This window comes from Peromyscus maniculatus, chromosome 16 (assembly GCF_049852395.1).
Source record: "Peromyscus maniculatus bairdii isolate BWxNUB_F1_BW_parent chromosome 16, HU_Pman_BW_mat_3.1, whole genome shotgun sequence".
Classification (NCBI taxonomy): domain Eukaryota; kingdom Metazoa; phylum Chordata; class Mammalia; order Rodentia; family Cricetidae; genus Peromyscus; species Peromyscus maniculatus.
The window spans coordinates 21,905,442-21,931,080 of NC_134867.1; the positions used below are offsets into that span (position 1 = coordinate 21,905,442).

At 46.5% G+C, this 25,639-nt stretch overlaps 1 protein-coding gene across 3 annotated transcripts in view; it reads left to right on the top strand.

Moving 5' to 3' along the window:
* Nucleotides 1-24,862, top strand: part of Dcbld1 (discoidin, CUB and LCCL domain containing 1) — an 81,004-nt gene extending 56,142 nt beyond the window's left edge. For all 3 annotated transcript variants that reach the window (XM_076552469.1, XM_006995334.4, XM_076552470.1), the window contains exons 6-11: nucleotides 8,329-8,462; nucleotides 14,423-14,463; nucleotides 16,310-16,397; nucleotides 17,736-17,785; nucleotides 20,827-20,946; nucleotides 22,923-24,862. In XM_076552469.1, coding sequence (XP_076408584.1) covers nucleotides 8,329-8,462; nucleotides 14,423-14,463; nucleotides 16,310-16,397; nucleotides 17,736-17,785; nucleotides 20,827-20,946; nucleotides 22,923-23,446 — 957 coding nt within the window. In that variant the 3' untranslated portion in view covers nucleotides 23,447-24,862. The remainder of the gene's footprint in view (nucleotides 1-8,328; nucleotides 8,463-14,422; nucleotides 14,464-16,309; nucleotides 16,398-17,735; nucleotides 17,786-20,826; nucleotides 20,947-22,922) is intronic.
* Nucleotides 24,863-25,639: the final 777 nt, after the last annotated feature.

A 25,639-nucleotide genomic window follows, 5' to 3' on the forward strand; every position in this document is an offset into this window, starting at 1 on the left:
GGGATCGGAGACATGCACCACCACACGTGTGTGTGTGTGTGTGTGTGTGTGTGTGTGTGTGTGTCTGTCTGTCTGTCTGTCTGTCTGTCTGTCTGTCTGTGTCTATATCTGTGTCAGTGTCTTGTGTGTCCTGTGCATGCATGTTTGCTATGCAGAGGTCAGAGGACAATTTCAGGAGTTTATTCTTTCTTGCCGTGATGGAATCCAGGGATCAGATTCAGGTGGGCAGGCTTTCCACGAGTACCTTTATCTACTGAGCCATCCTGCTGGCCCCGTCCCTCCCATTTTCTATGGATTAGGAGTCTGAGCAGGGTTCAAATGGGTTCCACTTCAGGATCTCATAAGGCTCCAGCTGACGTGTCACCTGGAGCTGCTTTCCTCTAGTGACAGGTGGCCTCCTAAGCCTGTGGTGCTGGGCGCATTCAGGTACTTGGGGGTCAGTGGACCAAAGACCTTGCTTTCTTGGGTGGTGCCTGGTGCTGCTGTCCTTTTTGTTACGCGCTTCCACACATGACTGCACTCTTTCCCGAAGCCGCCAAGGGAGAATGACTAGCAAAAGTATCTCCTACTACCATGGGCTCCAGTGAGAAGGGGTGACATCCTGCCTCTTTGCCTGGTTCTAGGAGTTATTAATAGAAAAACATCATAGCTTCCGTACACGCTCAGCATTTTACAAGGGAGATTACCAGGAAGCAGATCCTGAGGGTTATTTTAGAGTCTGCTCCGTGGCAGCTTCCTCTTAGGAAATACATTCAGTGTAATGAGTCTTTTTTGGGGAGGTTCTTTGCAAAGCCAAAGCATCCTGTACATCACGAAAACAGAATCTGGAAAACTAATTACTTGAGGAGCCATTGAAGTAGCAAGTGTTCTGACTGGAGGGAGAATGTGTCCGTGGGTTGGTCTGTCTGTCTGTCATCTGTGACAGGGTCTCATGTAGCACAGGCTGACCTTGAACTCTGTCTTCCTGTCACTTGTAATCTCCCAAATGCTGGGATCACACAGCTCACTGAGAATATATGGTCTTGAAGAGATAATTACAGAAAGGGTATTGATTCGTTCTGTGTGGCCCAAAAGGCAGCAAGCAATGGCTTGATCAATGGCTAAACATAGAGATGCCAATTTCAGCTGCATAAAAGGAATCATTAAACAGCATAGGATGCAGTAGGGTGCGTGGAGAAATATGTAGCCGTTACAAGCATTTTGTTGGTGGTAATATGTGTGTGAAGGTGCCAGTGAGGTGGGGACAGAAGAGATCTTCAGAGGCTACACGGGGGAAACTTTTAAGGGTCTTTTTGAGGCCTTAAGAATCTGGGCTCTGTCTCCTTGTCTGACAATGTAGGCATCTACAGCATGTCTGTTTTCGGTGCCAACAGAACAGCGTGGGCTCCGGGCTTCTTACGATGTGACCACAGGGGCACCTTTCCAGCTTGCTAGTAGTGCAATACATCTGCTTTTCAATAGAATACGTGAACTGATTCATTTATTATTATTTGTGTTGTTGTGGGGGCACTGTGTACCGTGACATGAGTGGGGGCCGAGGACAACTTGTGGAAGCCGATTTTGTGTTCACTGTGTGGATTCCAGAAACTGAACTTGTCTTAGTCACTCTTCTGTTGCTGTGAAGACTCACTATGACCGAGGCAACGCTTACAAAAGAAAGCATGTAATTGGGGGCTTGCTTATAATTTCATAGGCTTAGTCCATTATTGTCACGGTGGGGAGTTTGTTGGCACACATGGTCCTGGAGCAGAAGCTCAGCCCTACATCCTGACCTATAGGCCGAGAGAAAAACCTCAAAACCCACCCCAGTGACACACTCCCTCCAACAAGGCCACACCTCCTAATCCTTCTAATCCTTTCAAATAGTGCCATTCCCTGGTGACCAAGCATTCAAATGAGCCTATGGCGGCCATTCTCATTCAAACCACCACTGAATTTAATTATCAAACGTGGCAGCTCGGTGGTCACCTTTACCTGCAAAACCATCTTGTGGGCGGGCCTTAACTAATTCATTTTACAACTTCATTGTTCACAAAACATGTTCAAGAAACTGCCAACGGGGACAACAACAGACGTGCCAAAGTGGACAGGGGAGAGCCCACGTGGTCTCAACCTTACTCAAAAACTACAGGCAACTACGGAACACTGAGAGCAGGAGAAAGAGTCTTCCCCAGGGAAGAGCACACCAATTGATTGTCCAATACCAAATGATCAGTCCTGAAAACACAGTGATACACAGACTGAGCAGGATATAGATGCACACAGACACACGCACATATATGCATGCAGTAATAGTTAATGGAAAAAGAGGCCACAGATTTGAGGGAGCAGGGAAGGTATATGGATGGGAGAGTCTGGAGAAAGGGAAGGGGAAGTATTAAAGTATACTACTCCTGGTTAGGCAGAGAAAGTGAGAAACTAGGCCTATGTACACCAAAAAAAAAAAAAAAAAAAAAAAAAAAAAGTAGGAAAAACAAAATAATGACAAGTATTTCTATGTAGTGACAATATGAGTGACTTTTCATATTTCTTAAAATTTCTATAGAATATTACTTGCATAGAAAGAGATGTTTCAAATATGCTGAAATGAAGCACATAGGAGCAGGCCACATGATTGATTGGAGGTGAATTTGGCTCTTTTTTTTTTTTTTTTTTTTTTTTTGAGATAACGTTTCCTTCTGTATTGTACATGGATGTTCACTTCCCTATGTGGCTCAGCCTGCCTTTGAGCTTGAAACTCTCCTGCGTCAGTCTCCCTAGAGCTTGGGTTGCAGGCATGTACCATCAAGTATGGCTCTGGAATGTATTTTATAATTTACATCTTGCCATCATTTGACTAACAGTTTAAGCACGTGCTTTATTTTTTATTGCATCTTGCTGTTTTTTTTTAAGCTCATGTTTTATTAACTACAAGCTAAATGCTTACTCTTTTTTAGATTTTTAAATTTTATATCTATGTGTATGTATTTGCACATTTGTACGAGAAGTACCTTCAGAGCCCAAAAGAGGGTGTCAGATCCTCTGGAGCTCAAGAGTGCCGGGAACTGAACTTTTCCAGAGCAAGAAGCACTCTTAACCGCTGGGCCATCTCTCCAGTCCCCAAAATGTTTACCTTTATAGTTATTTTGGTTAAAGCATTGTCAGTACTTGTGACAGCCAGATGACTTTTCCTGAGAGGAACTTTAAGGAGATGCTACAGTGCTGGGGTGATTTGATGATCGCTTGGAAAGTCATGTGGGTCTTCATGCCACTCTGTTTGGCTGACCTTTGTGGCAAAGTGAACTTTTATTGGTCTTTTGCGATAGTGTTTGATTTTAACACTCGGGTGGATGCTGAATTCCCTGTGTAGCCCAGGCTGGCTTCCCACTTAAACCCCTCATGTCTTCCTAAGTCAACTGGACAGTGCAAGGGTGCTTCTCATATTTCCTAAATATGTGCAAGGAATATAGATCTTTACATAAATATAAGTTTAAAAATAAAAAAAGCTGTCTTCAAGAGCTAGAGCTGTGTGTGTGTTCCCCTTGCTTCTTTAAGAATTGTAACACTGTTGTTTCAGTTTAGTTAATGGATTTTGTCTAAGGCAAATCACTAATTAACACAAACCAGTGATGTGGTTTGACCATGTGTGCATTTCACTGTGCTGCACCTGTACAGCAAAACTAACTGGAAAATCCAAGTATTCGTTGTTCAAGGGGGAGTGTTTTGGGTTTTTAAATCAGATTTAATGAAGGTCAATTTTTAAACTGATACTGGGGGCATTCATAAGCATGAATTATGCTTAAATTGTAGGATACGGAATTGCTTTTTTGCTGTTTTTTTTTTAATAAAAAAATAATTGTGGTTAATACTGGTCATTTTAATCGTGATGATTTAATGGACAGATCTGGTGACTTGTGCCCTAGAGATGTATCCTGTGCCCTGCATTAAATATTATGGGGAAATGTATCTATACTTAAAACTTTCCTTAATAGGCATGTGTACCATCGGACTCTTCGGATCTTCCTTGGGGGAAGTCAGAATATTTCATGACTAGTTACCCTGGTGGGTGATGTTGCTCACTGACCTTTGGTCTGTCAGTCACTGGGAGCTCTGTAGAGAATATAGCTCCTGAGGTGTTCATCCATCACCAGACAGGATTCTGAGGAAGAAATGATTCAAGGCATTGGGAAGCGCTGCCTAGCAGACCGTAGCTAACTTGCTTCCATCCTGGGGCACAGGGAGGCAGACGAGCCTGTGTGAACCCTACAAAGGGTGCACTGGGTAGAGCCAGAAGGTGGCAGACGTCCAGAGTGGATACCACATAATCTAGATAATCTAGTCTATCCTAGTTGTTGCCTGGTTGACTTAGGAAGAAAAGCCAGAGCAGAGAAATGACTTCCGCACATGTAATGCGTTTAAAGTCGAGCCAGGATGCCTGGACTGGAACACGCTGAGCAAGCGTTTCTCCCAGGGGCTGTATCCCTAGCTGAGAGTTTTGTTTTGTTTTTGTTTGTTTGTTTGTTTGTTTGTTTTGTTTTGTTTTTGCTATGGCACATATGCAACCCAGGCTGACCTTAAAATCTGGATATGTAGCTGAGGCTAGCCTTGAATTCTTGATTTTCCTGCCTCTGCTTCCCAAATGCTGGGGTTATAGGCATGCATTACCGTGCAGAAAGTTTTTTAGTGGAAGCAGACAAATGAGAGCTTACAAAGCGCAAGCCGAAACCCCCTCACCAGCTGCAGTACTCGGGAGAACGGGCCCTCTGCCACACCTGGGCAGCACAGTAGAGTTGTTCCTGTAGACAGGGGTGCAGATGAGCCAACCTTGAAGGCATGAGAGGGGCAGAGCTGGTACCGCCTCCCTCATCTGCAGTGTGGCGGTGAGGATGAGGGAAAGATGCCCTCCCCCTTATGCTCTGCTGCCTCCAGCTGGCAAGGGAGCTGCCCCTCCCCCAAACCAGCTGCAGCACCAGAAAAATGGACCCTGCACCTCATCTGGGCAGCACAATACAGCTAACCCTGTTGGCAAAGGTGTAAGTGACCCAGTTGTGAGCGTGGGAGAGCTATCCCCATTACTCATCTGTCTTAGGGTGTCATGGACAGGGGAGAGATGCCTGCCTTCCCCCCATCAATGCCTGAGACAGATTTATTTATGTATATGAGTGCTCTATCTGCGAGTATGCCTTTATGCCAGAAGAGGGCATCAGATCCCACTAGAGATGGTTATAAGCCACAATGTGGTTGCTGGGAATTGAACTCACAACCTCTGAAAGAGCAGCCAGTGCTCTTAAGCACTGAGCCATCTCTCCAGCTCTGCAGTATCTTTTTTTAAAGTTTTATTTAGTTATTTATCATCTATTTATGCATTTATTTTTTGCAGATGGGACTGAGAATTGAACTTAGGCCTTGCACATGATAGGCAGGTGCTCTACCACTGTGCTACATAGTCCCTTTAAAAATAATTACATTGCATTCATTTATTGTGGGTGGGACGTCTTAGTTTTCTATTGCTGTGAAAAGACATCATGACCAAAGCAACTTAGTAAAGAAAGCATTAAATTGGGGCTTTCTTATAGTTCATGACCATCATGGCTGTGAGTATGGTGGCAGGCAGGCAGGCAGGCAGGCATGGTAGCTAAGAGTTCATATGTTGAGCCAACAGCAATGATGCAGAAAGCTCTAGCTAGGAATGGCTTGGCCTTTTGAAACCTCAAAGCCCTGCCCCATGACACACCTCCTTTAACAAGGCCATACCTCCTAATCCTTCCCAAACAGTTCCACCCACAGCAGACCAAATACTCAAATGTATGAGCCTGTGGGGGCCACTGGAGTCACACAACCCAGCATGAGTGTAGAGGTCAGAAGACACTGACAAGCATTGGTCCCCTGCTTCTGCCACTTGGGTCTTGGGGATTGACCTCTGCTGAGCTATCCCTTCACCATTTTCCCACCCACATTTTATTATTTAATTTTTGAGATTTAAAAAAAAAAAAAAAAAAAAAAAGCTAGGCCAGGCGGTGGTGGCACAGGCCTTTAATCCCAGCGTTCGGGAGGCAGAGCCAGGTGTATCTCTGTGAGATCGAGGCCAGCCTGGGCTACAGAGTGAGTTCCAGGAAAGGCACAAAGCTACACAGAGAAACCCTGTCTCGAAAAACCAAAAAAAAAAAAAAAGCTTTTATGTGTATGGATGTTGTGCTTACATAGATGTCTGTGTATCACATGAATATAATGTCTGCAGAGACTAGAAGAGGACTTAGGATCCCCTGGAACTGAAGTTACAAATGGTTGTTAGCTGTCACTTGGGTGCTGGGAATCAAACGTGGGTCTTCTGAAAGAGCATCTCTCCAGCCTTCCCACCAGTGTGTGTGTGTGTGTGTCTATGTCTATGTGTGTGTGTGTGTGTGTGTATGTGTGTGTGTCACAATGCGCATGTGGAGGTCAGAGAACAACGAACAACCCCAGATGTCTGTCTTGCCTTCCACCTTATTTGAACAGCCTCCGGTTTGCCCGAGTACGCCGCTCTAGCCGGCTCTCCAGGCATCCTCTGTTCCTGCCTCCCTTCTCACCCTAGGAATGCTGGGATCACAGGCACGGCTGTGTCTGGCTTTATATGTGTCTAGGTATCCGAGGGCTCGCATCCTCACACTGGCACAGCAAGTGCTTTACCCGCTGAGCCGTTTCCCCAGCCACGTTTCTGGTTTGCCAAGACAGAGTCGCATGTAGTCCAGGCTGATCCCCCTATGGAGCTGGAAATTGCCTTCAACTCTGGTCCTCCTGGGGTTACTGGCACCCTTCGCCCCGAAGAACGCTTCCTAATGAAGGCAGGTTTAGGGAAGGTTTTTTTCAGATGCAGGAGGGGGTCTCGACTAAGGAGCATCATCCTTTTCCCTCCTTCTAGGTCTGGCTTTGTTTCCGAAGCGGAAGGTGTCACCCGCATGGGTCTATGCTTCTTTTTGTCATACGGTCTATTTATGACAATGAGGTCAGTTGCTGCAGAACTGACTTCCTTTGCCAAATCTCAGGTGGGAAATATGCAGTCTCTTACAAAAACAAAAAAAAACAAAAAACAAAACAAAAAAACCAAAAACACCCACCAAATTTCTTGGTGGTGTTGCAACTCCAAGGTAATTGGTTCCAAATACCATCTATCTCCTTGCTTCTCCAAGTGCTGTAACGTAGAGTTGGGGAAACATTTTCCTTTGAGAATCAGGGAATCAGCGCCGTCGTGAACACAGTCGAGTCCAGTGATTGAGACCCAGGGTCGTGACCCTCTGTCCTCCTGGTTTTAGAATTAGCTGCAGGGCAGATGTAGAGCACGCAGCTCGACTGTATTTAGGACTGTCTTCTTCCCGCTCACATCTGTTCCCGGGGAGCTTTGGACCTGATCACCCCGCAGTTCTTGTCATTCTTTAACTTCCCATCAGAGCCAGCTCCGCCCCCGAACCTGTCTTCATCAAGCCAGTCTGTTGCTCTTGCTGTCTGTGTCTACACAGCATGTGGGAAGGCTCCCGTGAGCTGCGATGGGCCAACCGTCACAGGCTTTGGACTCGCTGAAAGGATTCAGAAAAGAAATAAATGAATGCTGTTTTTGTTTGTTTGTTTGTTTTTAATCATTTCACATATAGTGGCTGTCGGCCATCTTGGTTTTGACCCCATACCAACTCACTGCATTAGTATGAAACTGTGGTACAGAAGGCTCACTTTCTTGACTGGTACGTAGCTTGCCTTCTACTGTGCTTGGGACTGTCTGTCTTGTAAACCGAGTCTAAGAGATTAGCTCCGTTACCGTTTTGTGCTTAACCATCCACCCAGAACCCAGTGGCTAGAAATAGCCACCGTTTTATTTGCTCGTGAGCATGGTGAACAGTTTGGCAGGTGGGTTCTTCCGCTCCACGAGTCTGAAATTGCTCCTGATGCGCTGAGGAGTCATTGCGGCTTCACTAACACGCGTGGCAGTTGGCAGGGTCTCGTTAATTTCGGCAGAACAAGGCAAGCGCCTTGACTCAGTTCAGATTGTCAGCTAGGAGTTTTCATGAGGTTATGATCATGGAGCGAGGCATTATTCACCGGGGCCGGGCAACCACTGTAAATGACTAAGCAAGCAAAAATAGAAAATTCAGTGGGTGCGCCTCTAATCCCAACACTCCAGAGGCAGAGGCAGGCAGATCACTGAGTTCAAGGCCAGCCTCGTCTACAGAGTGAGTTCTAGGACAGCCAGGGCTAAATAGTGAGAGCCCGTCTCTAAAAAAGCAAAACAAAAACAAAAACTCCAACGAAAGTAGCCAACTGCAGCTTCGTTTCCAGTGTGTTCCTCGGTGAGTGCTGAATGAGGGTGTCACTCTGTTTCAGACCTCTTTACTGTGCAAAGCTGCCATCCACGCGGGGATCATCGCCGATGAACGAGGTGGCCACATCAACCTGCTTCAGAGCAAAGGCGTCAGTCATTATGAAGGCGTCCTGGCCAATGGTGTGCTCTCCCGGCAGTAAGTACTTGGCTTGCATTCCGTTCGAGAGGAGAAAGCCCTGAGGCCGTAATTAATCAGCTGACGGTTTTGAAAGGGCAGCTGGATGTGATGCCGAGTGGTAGTCAGCTGTGAAGGTGTCTGTGATGGGACTAGGAAGATGGCCTGGCAATCCAGAGCACTTGCTGCTCTACTAGAGGACCAGAGTTCAGTTCCCACAATGGTGGCTCCCAGCCATCCATGATCCAGGTCTAGGGTATCCGATGACCTCTAGGGTATCCGACTTCTTCGGGCACCAGGCATGCATGTGGTCCACATACGTGCGTTAAGGCAAAGCACTCATATACTGTTAAGTTTCAAATGCTGGACTGAGCTGAAGTGCCTGTTTAACATTGTCAAAGCTGGACCTGGGTGCCAGGTTCTCCCAGCATCCCTCAGTCCTTACCTGTTACAGGGTGTGGCTGGTATACCCTGCCCTCTACCCTGAACTCTCCTGCCCAGGGACTGGGCTGCCCTTTCCCCAGAGGCTCTTCCTTATATAAGCCAGATGTTTTGGTTACCCTTCCCCTTACACCTTTGGCCTCCTGGATACTGTAACTGGTTTGCCTCTCTCTCCTCTCCCTTCCCCTCCCCCTCTCCCCACACGGCCCAGCTCAGCCTGGTCATTCATGTCCACTCTGCACTCTCCCAGACTTCCCTTCCCATTCCTATACCCCTTTATCTACAGTGAACTTTCTCCTCCACCCTACCTAGGAACAGTCATGTCCTTTCCTTTCCTTTTTAATTTCTCTTTTTCATTCATCACTTAAAAAATGAAATAAATCTTTAAAAATGTTCGAGAGTTTCAACAGCGATTATAGTCTTTATGTGGAAAATAAACGTAGCGGTAAATGACATCCTGATTGTGCCAGCAAAGAAGTTAAAATGGCCTGAGCCCTGGTGCGAGCATTTCCACGCCCAGCTGCACCTGTGGGAGAGAATTAATGCTTTTTGCTTTCGGGTTCTTATACTTTCAGCAAATTACCAGTTATCTCCAATTGTATCTAATACTGAAGGAGACAGGAAACGGAAATAAATATTGATAGAACCACAGAGTCCTCCCCGACCCAAAGATTTCTAGAGACTGTTTCTTGAGGAGTAGAAAAAGCAGCACCCAGCTTGCTTTTTGGTCATGGTGTTGGATCACAGCAGTAGTAACTCTGACGAAGACAAGCCTCGTAAGAGTGTGGCTATCTTGCTTGGTAGAAATCTTACTACAGGACTGTGTGGTGTTCCAGCATGTGGGAGGTTAAAGCAGGATTGCAAATTCCTGGCCATCCTGGGTTGTATATATCTAGACCCTGTGTCAGAAAACCTGGGTAGGGGGATCACGTTATCAGTAACAGATAGGTTCCCGAGTTAGCATGAGTTTGACGGGTCCGATGTCATTTCGAACAGGTCCATAAACGGAGTCAAACAAATGTGTGGGTCAAATAGAAATCCTGACCTCATGGGTTACCTTTTCAGAAAAATGCATTCTACATTTTTGAAGGAAAACAACAACAAATAACACTTCAGAGGTTACAAGTAAAAACTGGGTGTAAAATCCTTTTCCAGGCTGGGGTCGGAGCCCAGGCTCCTGGGAGTGGGGTTTGGACCTGGGGATAGAAGTTGTTTATGTGTGACCTTGATGAAAGAGACCAGTCATGGATATGGCGAAAGGGAGGCGCGCAGCTTAGCTGGGACAGAGTCAAAGGCTGAGGAACGATGCCGGAGAGGAGTGGAGTGGAGATGGCTGCTGGCCTGTGTGTTGGTAGCCAACAGGCTGGCTGGCAGGTGGCTGAGGAGAAAGAAAAACCCGACTTCACACCTGGAGTGGAGGAGGTTGCTGGTGGAGGCATTCTGATCGAAGACCTTGACAGACAGTGCACGCCCTCCTGGGTGTGATGCACGGAAGAGTGTCCACTGAGGACAGGGTGTGTGCTGCACACAGCGCCAGAGGCTTGGGCTCGGTGCTCCCCGCCGCCGCCGCCGCCGCCGCCGCCGCCGCCGCTGCCGCCGCCATGAGATCCCATGCACCAGAGGCTTGGGCTCAGTGCTGCGACCGCCATGAGATCCCATTCGCCCTCCTTTTCCAGGAAGGGTTTTTAACAATGAAGCGGTTCTTTTCTCAGAGATAATTTTTTTGTTTTGTTTCAAGAAAGGGTCTCAGTCCAGGCTAGCCTGCAGCTTGCCATTTGCCAGCCTGATCTTGAATTCTTTAGGGTCAAGGGCATGCACTACCATGCTCAGCGGGATGCTTCTAGAAGCTTGATGTCAACACTAAAATAAATGAAATTATACCACATACACACTTTTTCTTTTCTGCCTTTTTTTTTTTTTTTTTGTCCTGACAGTTTCCCTGCATAACTCTGCCCGGCTTGGAACTTGTTGAATAGACCAGGCTAGTCTCAGACTCAGAGAGATCTGTTTGCCTTTGCAACAACTGAGTGTTGAGATTAAAGGTGTGTACCACCACACCCAACTAATACATATGTGTATGCATATACTATACATACTTACGATTTTTATCCTATTTTTATATGTCTGAGTGTTTTGCTTGTATGCATATATGTGCACTATATGCATGCCTCATGCCCAAAGAGGTCAGAAGTCAGTTACAGATTGACTGTGAGCCACCATTTGGGTGCTGGGAATTGAACCCAGGTCCTCTGGAAGAGCAACCAGTGCTCTTAACTACTGAACCATCTCTCCAGCCAACATATATTTTTAGGTTTATATCTATCTCAAACCTTGCAACATTAAATTTTATATTCTGCTGGTGATAGATCTGACTATTTAAACATTGTACTGTAAACCTTTAACTATTCAGCCTGCCTGATCTTTGACTTTTGGGGGTTTTCTCTGTGTGTCTGTTGAAGCTTGGGTGCTCTTTTGGAAGACCTGAGGCTCTCTCGCCTAGACTTGGCTTCAAATGCTTGGCCTGTTTTTGTGTATGTCTGAATGCTTCATTTAAAATAAAGCAGGGTGACCAAGTTTAATGTGGACTGCCTGGGTTTTGTTTTACTTTTGAAGAAAAACATTAAAATGGTGGACTTAAAAGTAGGTTTCAGCCGGGCGGTGATGGCGCACGCCTTTAACCCCAGCACTCGGGAGGCAGAGCCAGGCGGATCTCTGTGAGTTCGAGGCCAGCCTGGGCTATCAAGTGAGTTCCAGGAACGGCGCAAAGCTACACAGAGAAACCCTGTCTTGGAAAAAAAAAAAAAAAGTAGGTTTCATTCTCTCAGTCACCCATGTAGCAATTTGACCTAAAGCATAAATATAATTTTCATGTCGCAGTTTAAATTTACATGCCAAAGGGGTACATAAATGGAAATGATTGGCAGCTTGTAGGAAGTTGGCGGTATATATAGCGTGTCGTTATTTGAACAAGTTGTCTTGTTTTGGGTTTGGTAGGAGTAGAAAGTCCAGAATTATGCCAAGGGCTGTACTTCCTCCTAGCCCTTGTGATTTCTCCCTGATCCTTGTTCTGAGCCGGGAGTCGACTGCATGCTAAGCCAGCCTCCTCTGCTTGTTTAGATCCCAAATCTTCAGGGAGCAGCTGTTTTTATCTGTGATGTTGCGCCCTTGGGGAAACACCGTACATTCGGTCATTGAACTTCGGTTCCCACACACGATTGTTTGGTGTTCAGGAAGAAAACAGAGAAGGAAGAGCTGCAGCTGAGGAAGAAGGGTCCCCAAAGTAAATATCCAGACTCTGCTGGGACCCATCTGGGGGTCAGGCCACTTCCTCCCTCTGAGGAGACCAGAATGGAATCAGGAAGAGGGACTGATCTCATCCCAAGGAAGGAGGCTCTGACCGTCCGAAGGGGAAGCCTTCCTTTGTGTTTACCTTACGTTGTTCCAGACTGTCTATCTCTGGAGCCCAGAGGGAGGCTTCCTATTCCTGTAATTTGGTGGAATTCGCTCACCTCGAGGTGGTGCCTCAGAGCCCTGTCCTCCCCTGGGTGGTGGCTTTTAAGGAGAAGGTTTGTCTGCTCTTTAGTGTGACTTTGCCCCATTTGGATAGATAGAGTGAAATGCACATTTGAGGCCAGCTGATAAGGGAAGGAAGCAGGCAGAGAGTGGTTAGCAGAACCCTCCCTCAGGTCTTCACCTTTTATAAACATTTCTAACTGCATTTCAAAATTGTGTGTAGTGTGCCCCCCCCCCACATAGATGCCATAACATTCGTGTGGAGGTCAGAGGGCGACTTGTAGGAAGCATGGGTTTCAGAGAGCCCATTATCAGCTGAGCCATCTCACGAGACTCATATCTTCATGTTCAAAAGTTATCCTTCTGTACTTACTCTCTCCGATTGACAACAACAAAATCGAATGTTTTAGTGCCTCCCGGCAGCGCAGGCAGGTGTTTGTAGCATGTAGTTGATGTGATCTTTCGGGGTGTGTGTGTGGGGGGGCACATTTCCAGTGGAGTTCTTAGTTTGGGACATTAGGAGAAAGAAAATGGAAATATCAGACTAAAGGGGGGCTCTTGATAAATTCTGAATTTATTCCCAATAGAACATTCCTTTCCCAGAGGATCACAAGAGCTGAGTTCTCATCCCAGTATGGAGGTTCCTTAGAAAACTTAAAAACAAGGGGGTTGAAGAGATGGCTCAGTGGTTAAGAGCACTGGCTGCACTTCCAGAGGTCCTGAGTTCAATTCCCAGCAACCACAGGGTGGCTCACAACCATCTCTAATGGGATCTGGTGCCCTCTTCTGGTGCAAAGGTGTATATACAGATAGAGGACTCATATACATAAAATAAATAAATCTTTTAAAAAAAAACAAGCAAAAAAACCTAAAAACAAAACTACCATAAGACCCAGTTATGTCTGGGCATAAAACCAAAGGACTTTTACCAGCATATCACAAAGATACCTGCATGTCCACACAAAAGAGGTTTGTTCAGAATAAAGTTGGGGCATTTGCAGGAGAATGGAACCAGAGATCATCACATTAAGCAAGAAAAGCCAGACCCGGGAAGATAAACATCATCATATTTTTCTCTCACGTGCAGAATCTAGATTAATTTAATATGTGGGTGTGGTATGGTGCATACCTCTAATACCAGAGCTAGGGGACCTAGGGCAGGAGGGTTGCGGCAAGTTTAAGGTTAGCTTAGGCTACCATGGTGAGATCCAGGAAGGCCTGGGCTATATAACAAGAGCTTAAGGTTAACAGCCGCAAAGCAGAAGGGGGCTGGGCCGCTCAGGTTTTCTGTGACAGGAGCTGGGGTCATCTGGGAGAGGGGGCCTCCGTTAAAGAATTGCCTCTGTCAAGTTGGTTTGTGGGTGAGACTGGGGTATTTTCTCGGTCGATGATTGATGTGGTGGTGCCCAGTGTCCTGGGTGGTGCCAGCCCTGGGCAGGTTGTGTAAGGAAGCAGGTTGAGCCAGCCAGTGAGCAGCGCTCCTTCATGTCCTCTACTTCAGTTCTCGCCTGCAAGTTTCTGTCTGGAGTTCCTGCCTTGGCCTCCCTGGGTGATGGGGCGTGATCTGAGAGTTAGAACATGAAACGAACCTGCTCCCCTTCCAGGTGGTGTTTGTCCCAGTAATTAATAGAAAGCACGCTAGGGTAGGTGACTCTTTAGGTTGGGGAGGCCATGGAGTATTTGGAATAAGGGTGGTGGGAATTAAATACAGTCAAAGTAACCTTGTGCACGTGTGTGAGAATGTCACAGTTGAATGCAGTTTGTACAGTTAACCCACGCTGTTAGGAAAGGTCATGTCTCCGAGTCTGGCCTTTGCCACCTATTTTTTGTTTTTTAAATTTACTTATGACAGTTTCTGGGTTAGCTTATCCGTAAGACACTGATGAATATGGTAGGGGAAAGATGGCAGGATGGTGATCCTCACTGCCTGGGGTGGTGGTGGTCTGTGAACCCTACAAGGGCAGTGCTATGCTCGGCTCCAACATCTAATGAAGCGACTCACGTGCCTCTGTTTGTCTTTATTTCAGTGGTTCCCTGTCGGAAAAGCGTTTTCTGTTTACCTCCACCGGTAAGGATCATTACTGTTTCAGAGCCTTCCGGGGGAATTTAGTCCTGCAAAGTCCACAGGTTATGGAGTTCAAGAATTTTCTGTCTTATTTCCTTTTTTTCCCTTGGGTGGTAATCGGTGTTCTGTACCCAGATAATGGGTTTCTCAGCCGATGTAGTAAGCCACACCAAGCCTAATTGGAAAAGTAGAACAGGTTTATTTCAGCAAAGTAACTCCCGGGTGGGTTCTCCAGTCCCAGAGATCGAGGCAGGAGAAGCCACGCATCCGAACTAAAGCAGGGAGATTATATAGCCTGTAGGGGAGGGATGATGACGCGTCCACCACAAGCTGGGTTTGTGCCCAGTATTGTCAAAGCTGGAATGCTTAGGCGGGGACTTGGGCTGCTGGCGGCAACAGGGGAGGAAGTTGCAGTAGTCGCCAAGAATGTGGAACTGAGCTTTTTGGCGCCTTTTCTTTGTTGGAGATTCTCTGAGCAGGCAGGGTTTGGGGGGGGAGGAGATGGGGCTTTCGGATCATGGACCATGCAAGGGTGAGCTGGAGGTCCCAGCCCAATAGGTGGTGCTGGGTCTGATCTTTGCTAGGCATGCGACCTACCTCAAGGTAGAGGCAAAAGGATCAGGAGTTTAAGATCATCCTCAGGTATGTAGCCAGCCTGAGCTACATGAAACCCACTCTGAAAAAACAAAGAGCAGTAAACATGTGTATGTACACACGCATCATAATAAGCAGTAACATACTATATCATACTATACATTTTTCATTTAACTTTCAATTATGAGTATTTTCTAAATTACTATATATGGATATGCCATAATTAACCATTCCCCTCCACAATATTTAAATTGTTAGATTTTCCTGAAATTTTACTCTTATGAATGACAGCACTGGAATTTACCTGTATTTTATATCCATCTATTTTTTTTTTTAACCTCTTGTTCATGAACTATACATTGCTACTTTGGTGGTTGTCTTTTTTGAGACAGGATCTCATTATGTAACGTTAGGTGGCCTGGCATGAGCTATATAAACCAGGCTGGGCTTGAACTCACAGAGATCTGCCTGCCTTTGCCTCTCCGGTGCTGGTATCAAAGGCGTGCGCCACCACGCCATGCTAACATTTTTACTTCCGATCGTCCTTTATTTTCTCCCCAAGGATCACAAGGAAAAGCTGTAGAGTGATATCCTCCGTTGTTTACAGTTTCCACAGCCAGGGGTCTGTTCTGGGACAGGCTTGCCTCTTCCTTCAAGGCATTCAAAAAGTAATAGAGAAACATAGCCAACTGAAATGCTGCTTGAGGCTATCAGGCTGCGTTTCCTCTTCATCGAAGCCACAGCTCTGACAATGAGAGCCCCTGGCTCCCCAGGCTTAGTGACACCTACCTGTCAAACCCCCCCCCCCAAGCTGTGGAAACTATGAGAGCTTTGCTGGGAGCCCTGCATGCAGCTTCCTCCCTTCAGCTGTCCCATCCTGATTTGGGGGATTAACCTGAAGCTAGGAGCTTGGAAAGCTGCCCTTCTCGGTGGAGGAACAATTTTATTTTTCTAGACGTGGCTCAGAGTGTACCTCATCCCCTTTTATTCTGTCACACCGTAAAGGCCGAGCATAAGTCATTTTCCCTGTCAAGAAAGCAGTTTTGCTTATTGAGTTTTATTTGGGGGCTTTTTGAGACAGGGTCTCTGTGTGTATCCTTGGCTGGCCTGAAACCCACAGAGATCCTCCTGCCTCTGCCCGGCGCGTGCTGCCGTTAAAGTTGTTCACCACTGCACCCAGCTCTGAAGCACTTTTCGACCCTGGGTTTTGCTTATAGGTGATTTGTGTTCTAATGAGGTGGCTTTCTCATTCCAGGAATGAATATCACCACCGTGATTATTCCATCCGTGATCCTCGCTATCCTCCTTCTGGCTGGAATGGGGGTCTTTGCAGTTTTCAGAAAGTATGTGAATTGACACTTTTTCACTTCTTGTCTAACTATGTGTATAAACAGTGTATTAGCTAACCTTTCTCATCCCTCCGCAAGCCTAAGGAAGGAGGGTTTTGGCTCACAGTTTGCGGACACACAGTCTGTCGTGCTGGGGAAGGCATGGCGGCAAGAGCATGAAGTAGCTGTCACATCCCACCTGCAGGCAGGAGTCAAGGAGATGAATGCTGCCGCCTGGCTCTTTCTCCTTTTCTTTTAATCTGAGACTACCCCCTCCCTCAGCCTGTGGAATGGTTCCACCCCCAATTAGGGTGGCTCTTCCTATCTCAGTTAAACCTTCCTAGGCTCGTAGACAAATCCAGAGGTGTTCTCCCATGGCCAGGCTAAATGCTATCAAGTTGACAATAGCAACACATTCATAAATCCCCAAAGTTTCCACCTCTGGTAAATGTGTATTAAAGAGGCAGCATGACTTCTTTAGAGATGAAGTGTTAGTTTATATTTTAAAAATAAGTTGGGTCCTGATGTTGGCATAGAAATATCCAATGCTCCGTGCTAAGCAGTTCTCATCCCATAGAATCCTTGATAAAGGCTTCCCACGTGAGCCCTGCTGGAGTCAACATCTGGGAGCTGACATAGTCCTTTTGAAGTCTCCCTCTGTCTCCCACCCATGGAGAGTGTTAAGAAAGAGGACCTGGGGCCTGGGTTCCACTCCCACCCATGTCACCAAACAACCCAACACTGTCTGCTCTGGCTGATTTTTCATGTGTAGAACGAAGACATTCACCGTGATGGGTGCTGAATCCTTTCTATAACCCTTATATACCATTTTTATTATTATGACAAATGTTAGAAGTTGGATTTAAACCAATGTAGAAAATGGTCTCAAGTTCTCTTTTTCCATTTTAAACAGCTTTAGAACTTATAAAAATGTACATTAGTATGAGTAGAATGCCGAATCATTCTACACATTCAACATAACTGATAATGTTAATTGCTTTTAACGGTACCTATAATTTGTACTTTATAGAAAATAGTAGATAAAAGTAATCATTACAGATTACTTAAGGATTTTATTGGTTTCCTGAGCCATTGAGAAAATCAAACAATAATACATTGCTCTCTAGTACACAAAATAAAATTAGTATAAATGAAAATATTGTGACCTTAATTATAAGATATACTTACATATGATCCTATATGTACAAATGGCTTTGTAAGCGTATGTCAGCTTCTAGTTCAGTCTTCAGAACACCCGATGAGGTAAGTACTTTTCTGATATTCATATTATATGAAGAGACAAGGTGGACAGGTTGGCTTGTGAATATTTAGTAGGACTTTTTGTCTTAATAGGAGGAAGAAGAAAGGAAATCCGTATGTATCAGCTGAGGCTCAGAAAACAGGTTGGTTAAAACCTCCATCTACAGTTTTTTGCTGTCTTTAAGGAAGGGGCAAGGTCCGTTAATGCAGTGCATTTGTAAGACTGGCGATAAGCTTAGTGGTAGAATCCCTGCCTAACGTGTGCAGGGCCCTGGGTTCCATATCCTGTAAGCCCCTTTATCTGTGGTTTATCTGTGGGCACTATGTTCCAAGACACCAGTGGTTGCTCAAGACTGTAGATAGAACTAAATAATAGATATAGAAAGTTTTGACATGCCGCCAGGCGGTGGTGGCGCACGCCTTTAATCCCAGCACTCGGGAGGCAGAGCCAGGTGGATCTCTGTGAGTTCGAGGCCAGCCTGGTCTACAGAGTGAGTTCCAGAAAAGGCGCAAAGCTACACAGAGAAACCCTGTCTCGAAAAAAAAAAAAAAAAAAAAAAAAAAAGAAGAAAGAAAGAAAGAAAGTTTTGACATGCCTAGCTCTGATAGAGTGTAGTTTATATATTAGACACTGAGAGATTAACAAGCAGCTAAATAATCATGGAATAGGACAGTTATAATGTACTGAAATAGAATGGCCACCATTTTCCTGTGGGTGCGTCATCAAGTAAAGTGCCTAAACAGGCGTGTTTTAGTTTCTTTCCCTGTTGCTGTGATAAAATAATCTTTAGCCGGGCCGGTGGTTGCGCACGCCTTTAATCCCAGCACTCGGGAGGCAGAGGCAGGCGGATCTCTGTGAGTTCGAGGCCAGCCTGGTCTCCAAAGCGAGTTCCAGGAAAGGCGCAAAGCTACACAGAGAAACCCTGTCTCGAAAAACCAAAAAAAAAAAAAAAAAAAAAAAATAATAATAATAATAATAATCTTTAAAAAGAGCCATTTAAAGGAGAGGAGTTGTTTACATTCACAGTTCAAGGTACAGTCCATCATGGTGGGAAGGAGAGATAGGAGGAACTTGAAGCGAACTGGTTCCATCGCATCCACGATGGGAGAGCACAGAGAGGTGAATGCACGCTGCCGTCCAGTTCTCCCTCTCCAGTTACAGTTCAGGACCCCAGGCAGGGCTCGGTCCCATCATGGTGGGTGGGTATTCCCACCTCAGCTAATACAGTCAAGATAATCCCACCAGACACCGGTTTCCCAGGTAAATCTAGAGACTGTCAAATTGACCATCACCGTAGAGTAGCGTATAGCGAGTGGATACACCAGACTGGGGGGTGGGGTCACAATCCAGGCAGCATTGCACGAGAATTTATTCTTCTTCTAAGAACTGCATGCTGTGTAAAATATGAATTACTTCTGGAATTTTTCCATTTAGTACTTTTGAATCATGGTTTCTTTCTTTCTTTTTTTTTTTTTTGGAAAATAAACTGTAGGTAAGAGGAACCTACTATATAGTTTTTTTGTTTTGTTTTTTTATAAAGATAAGTTCCATCACATTTGAATGAGCAAAGCCACAATGAAGAAATGCACTGTGTCTAGTCTGCCTTGTACTTCAGAGTGTTTATGCCACCAGATCTGTATTTAGCATGAGCCCCTCCCGTTTATACTGTTCATTTCTGTATGTGTACTGAAGATTAGATTGCTACATACACTGTCTGTCATCAAGGAGACGTGACTGCAGCCCTGCCAGTGACCTGAGCATGCGCTTGGCCTGGGTTCTCGTCTTCAAACACAGTAAGCAAAGACAGACAGGCCTGGTGAGATGGCCGGATGTGATCCCTCAGCCCACATAATGGTAGAAGAAGAGAACGGACTCCAGAGAGCTGTCCTCTGACCTCTGCACACACACTCACACACACTACACACACACTGGTCAATAATAACCACGACAAGTAAAAAAACATTTCACGCGTGAAGTATTTTCAGACCTCTCTTTTGCACAACAGGATTAAACGGTGGTAGACAAGAACTCTACCATTGAGCGATACCACCCCCCCCACACACACACACACCTTTTCACTTTTTATTTTAGATAGGGTCTCACTAAGTTTCCTAGGCCAGTCTTGAACTCACTTTGTAGCTCAGGCAGGCCTTGAACTTTTTTTTTTTTTTTCCTTCCTGCCTGAGCCTCCTGAGTAGCGTAAGATTATAGGACCGGACATCTTCCAGTATTTCTTAGGCCACAGCTAACTCACTGCTGTGTCTGCTTTTTGTTTCTTCCATTGGTAGTTTTCTGTGGCCTTGACATAGTGTCTCAGTGTGTAGCCCAGGCTTAACCTTGAATTCACTATAAAGCCCAGGCTGGCCTGGAACTCCCAGTAATCCTCCTGCCTTGGCATCCTTAGTGCTGGAATTATAGGTGAATACCACTGACCTGTGTCCTAAGAATTCTCCAGAACACACACATGATTCCTGCCTGATCCATTCCCAGCAAATACAGTGGAGGCCTGAAGATGCTGAGAACAGGCCAAGTCTAAACGGCAGCTGTGTTGTGTCTGGGGTACGAGTCTTATGCGAATGATGGAAAACTGGGCCAGGGTGGCTCCAGAGCTTGGAGGCTACACCCATTTTTATGTGTATGGGTGTTTTGCTTGTCTGCATGTATGTCTGTGTGCCTATGGAGTCCAGAAGAGGGAGCTGAATCCCCTGGGACTGGAGTTACGGATGGTTGTGAGCTGCCATGTGGGTGATAGCAATTGAAAGGGAGTCCTGGAAGAGCAGTCTGTGCTCTTAACCACTGGACCACCTTTCCAGTCCACAAATCCACTTAACACCATGTGTGGGAGCTGGGCATGGTAGTGGCATACACCTTTAATTCTAGCACTCAGGAGGCAGAAGCAGGTGGATCTCTGTGAGTTCAAACCTGGTCTACATAATGAGTTTCAGGACAGCCACAGCTGTGTAGAGACCCTATTTCAAAAAAAAAAATAAACAAAGCCATCAGTGGATACCTATTGAAGGGTTCATCTCACTGTATCATGCTCAGTATACACAACTGACGTTAAGCTGTGGCCGTGGGTTTATCAGCATCCTGCAAGAGACTGACTTCGGATACATGGAGAACACATAGGGTATGTGAGTTACATGTCTGATGATACATTGTTTCATCTTCTCTTTGTTCCAGGCTGTTGGAAGCAGATTAAATATCCCTTTGCTAGGCATCAGTCGACCGAATTTACCATCAGCTATGACAATGAGAAGGAGATGACACAAAAGCTGGATCTTATCACTAGTGACATGGCCGGTGAGTGTCATACCCCAGGGACAGTGCTCTTAGGAGGTTCTGCTTGTGCGAGACAGGAAACAGGACAGTGGTAAGGCTAAGATCCTTCATTATAGCAGAAGTGTGCTTTTTTTTTTTTCTTTTTTTTTCTGTACTCTGTGCAGAATTTCAAGCTGACACTGAGATATTAGTCAGTAGTCCCTGGAGCTGAGTCGAGTACCCCTACAGGGCACGGAATGACACAGAGGGTGAAGGTCCATAGCACGGCTAGTCTCTGGAAGCTCCTCATCTGTTTGCTACCCGGGTTTTTATTAAAGTACGGGGAAAGAGGGTCAGAAAAGACTAATTGAATGATGAACTAATACATCTCCTGCCTTTGAGCAGAAGGAGCTACGTTAAGGGACCTGTCAGTCACAATGGCTCAGTGTGTCTGACAGTGGCATCGCTATGTCCTCTCTTCCAGTTTTATTTCTTGACTGTTTGTCTTCTTCAGCTTGCCCCCGGAGTGTCCTCAGACTGCTAGCATGTGGGTTCTGAGTGGGACTTCCACAGCCCCCCCCCCATCTGACACAGGGTTTAACACAGCACAGACTAGGTCCAGCTTCAAGTCCTGACTTGGTTGCTGATGGCTGTGTGAGTTGGGAGAAGTCACTTGGTTTCCCTCTGCTTTGTGTCCTGTTGTAACATGGAATGACAGTCCTACCTCATGTCTAAAAAGACTTGAATTATTTCATTATCTGGACACTCATCACTAAGCCCAGACCTATTGCTTAACTCTTCCTTCCATTAACCCATCCCATGTCCTTAATTCTCTTGCCACATCAGACTGACTTCATAATTGTTTCTTCTCCTCTGGATTAGTCAGGGTTCGCTAGAGTAACAGAACCTATAGAATAAGTGTGTGTGTGTGTGTGTGTGTGTGTGTGTGTGTGTGTGTGTGTGTGTGTAGGGAAAGGACTTACTAGAATGGCTTACAGACTGGGGTCCAGCTAGTCCAACAATGTCTGTCAACCCCTGGAAAGTCCAAGAACCCAGTAGTTGTCCAGACCATGAGGGTCTTCAGCTGGCCTCCAGTACAACCGGAATCCTGAAGAAGTAGGCTCTAATGCCCCCGAAGGGATGGACTGGCTAGTGAGAGCAGGCCGTCAAAGAGAAAGCCAAGTTTCCTTCTTCTGTGTCCTTTATCTAGGCTGCCAGGCAGAAGGTGTGGACAGGATTAAAGGTGGATCTTCCCACCTCAAAGATCCAGATTAGAAGTGGGTCTTCCCACGCCAAACGATTTAATTTCATTAAGAAAGAAAACCCCTCACAGGTGTGCCCAGCCGTTTGGGCTTTACTTTATTAATTCTAGATGTAGTCAGATTGGCACAAAGAGTTGGTCACGTTGGTCATCGCACCCTCTTTTTTGTGTTACGTCCACGTCCAAACTTTACAAAGGCCACTTTGGAAGTCACTCCTAGCTGGGCCCAATGGCCGACACCTATAATCCCAGCACCTAGAAGGTATCCCAGGAGGAGCCTGAGTTCAAGGTTGTCCTTCACCAATGTAACAAATTAAAAAGCCAGCCTGGACTACATGAGACTCCACCTCAAATAAAAAACTAAAAGTCACCCCTAAACTGGGCATGAAGTTGCACACCTGTAATTCCAGCACACCAGAGGCTGAGGCAAGAGGATCACAGATTCACGTCTAGTTGGGGTTACACAACAAGACCCCGGCTATAAATACATAAGTAAATGCCTCTCCTTTACAAAACATTTTCCCCCTAACCGAAGGGCTCCTGTCTCCAAGGTTCGGTGGCCCTTTGCGGCTTCCTGAAGCAGGCGATAGGGTCGTTTAAGCCCCAGCTGCAACATCTGACTTGCGTTTCCTCTCTAGTGCAGCCTGAGACTCTTTAGTCACCCGGCGGAGAGTTGAGTGGACGGAAAGTCTACTCTGCGACCCGCCGACCCGCCCTCGTGTTGGCCGGTGCGCTAATGATGCTTGTCTGGTTTCAGATTATCAGCAGCCTCTCATGATCGGCACTGGAACAGTCACAAGGAAGGGCTCCACCTTCCGGCCCATGGACACAGACACTGAGGAGGCCAAGGTGAACGCTGAGGCCAGCGGCCACTACGACTGTCCTCACCGCCTGGGCCGCCACGAGTACGCGTTGCCCTTGACGCACGCGGAGCCGGAGTACGCCACGCCCATCGTGGAGCGGCACCTGTTACGAGCCCACACCTTCTCCACGCAGGACGGTTACCGAGTCCCCGGGCCCAGGCCCACTCACAAACACTCCCTCTCCTCCGGAGGGTATCCCCCTGCCGCAGGGGCCACCCGGAGCGAAGGCTACCAGAGGCCAGCCAGCCCCAAGCCTGCGGGTGGTGGTGGCTACGACAAGCCCGCGGCCGGTAGCATCGTGGACAGCAGAGACCCCTCCCCGCAGGTGCAGGTGACTCCTGGGGTGGACGATGGTTATTCAGCACCCAGAAACGGTCTCGCACCCCTCCACCAGATGGCCGTGACCGCTCTTTTGTGAACCCAATGTGAAAGAAACCTGCTGTGGTACTGAGCGTGCTCTGCTGCGAGTCACCGGAAGGAGTGTGTGTGTGTGTGTGTGCGCGTGTGTGACTCTTCGGGATCCTAGACAACCTCACTCACTGTTTACAGAACTGTGCAGCTGGTTTCCTTCCCGCCCCTTCCAGCAGACCCGGCTGGCTTCTGTTGCGCTGGACTGAGGAGAAGACTTTCCTCACTTCTCCCACTGTGATGCTGTGCTGTAAAATGTGCAATTTGTACAGTCGTACTTAACGTGAATTAAAGGAAGGGAGTTTGTGGTGGTTTTCTACCCCGGGGTTATAAGGAGAAAACTCGGGATCTGCAGAGATGTGGTAGTTAGTACGTGTTCATGTTTCTCAGTGTGTTTGATGATCTGACACTGTTAGCAGCAGGTCTGTTTAAAAAAAAAAAACCCTGTCTGGTTGTGGTGGCTCATTTCCTCTTTGATAAACTAAAAGCATTTTTTGACATTCCTTCTCCTGGAAGAAATGAAATTACTTGAAATAGGAAAAGCACATCCGGGGGGTGGGGGGGGGAGGTAGGTGATTGTTCACTTTCATGGCCGTAGATTTATGCAAGCAAGCACACCCCCTCCGCAGCTTCTGCCTGCTTCCTTCGGCTCTTCTTGAGAGCGAGGGCAGCCCAGGGTCCTGGGGCCTGTGTGGGACCCAGCTGTACCCCGAGGGACCTCATTCTCTAAGGAAAGGGCCTGGTCTTACTGCACAGTGTTCATAAGCAAATCGGCCTTTCCAGGGTGCTGAGACTCAACTTGTAATGAAGGTAGCAGAAACCGCTGTGGCTCGGGGGACTGTCAGGTATTTCTAGACCCCAGATTTGAAATGTAGCTGAGCTCAGAAGGCCTGCTTCTCACAACTTTCTCCAGAAATAGTGCACGTCGGTGACTTCCATTATCCCTGGAAAACAAACGTTATTTGAAATGTGTTCTCACGCGTGTCTAAGTAGAGGTTTCCAGTGGCGGGCTGGCAACTGAACTGGTGGTGTAACAAAGCTGTTTTCTCCTAAATATGTGATTATACTCATAGAGTAGCCCAGGTCTCGGCTGTACCTCATGTTCAGTGGTGTTCTCCCTGAGTTGGCTTTGTGAATTAACGGGGGGATTTAACCTCTTTGGCCAAAGAGGAGTAAGTATGTGTCTTGTTTGTTAATAGAAAATATGGATCCCCCCCCCCAAAAAAAAACCCGAATCCTTTCCTTAAAAACTATTGTAACCCTATTTGTGTGATTGTCATTTTCTATGAATTATACTGTGCTAAAATAGGGTGCTGAAGGGTCATGGCAGACTATCTGGTTATAGTGGAGGATAAACCATTTGCTTTATGGAGTTTACATGATTTTGTGTGTATACTAATTGTAATAAACTATGCCAAATCAGACAGCCCCTGAACTCTCGTTGGACCCCTGCTTGCTGGGCTAGTGAGAGGTTCACCCTGTAACTGGATTCCCATAATTCGGTTTGCAACTTTTTTTTTTTAAATTGAGACTCTAATATAGCCCAGGATGGCTATCAACTCTCCATGTAGCCTTGGATGACCTTGGATTTCTGATCCTCCTGCCTTTGCCTCTCAAGTGCTGGAATTAGAGATGTGCACCTTCACATCTGGCTTTTTTTAATTTTTTGAGACAGGATTTCTCTGTGTAGTTTTGGTGTCTGTCCTGGGTCTCACTCTGTAGACCAGGCTGGCCTCGAACTTACAGAGATCCGCCTGCCTCTGCCTCCCGAGTGCTGGGATTAAAGGCGTGCGCCACCACTGCCCTGCTCACATCTGGTTTTACTTTCTGTCTTCCGAGAGGCTTTAGTCACACTGTCAAGTTAAATAATTCCAATTAGAGCATCTAATTCTTGGTGCCCAGTCTCCTGGGTAGTGGTTGCTTTTCCTGAGGATTTGTGGGAGCTGTGATTTAGACTGTGCCAGGGGCAACTCAGGATGTCAAGGAGCCAAAGCTTCTGCCTCCCAGTCATACTAACGCTGCCACTTTAGAACATGCCTTCCATGAAGAGACGCGAGCATCGTTAGCTGACCTGTGCTCACCTCCAGTCACCTGACTGTTTTGCTCACTGCATAAATCCTCTCCATTGAAATTCCAGTATTTCCATGTTATCTTTAAAGCGTTTGTACAGGTCTATTCTATGTTTAGCATTGTCTACCCAACT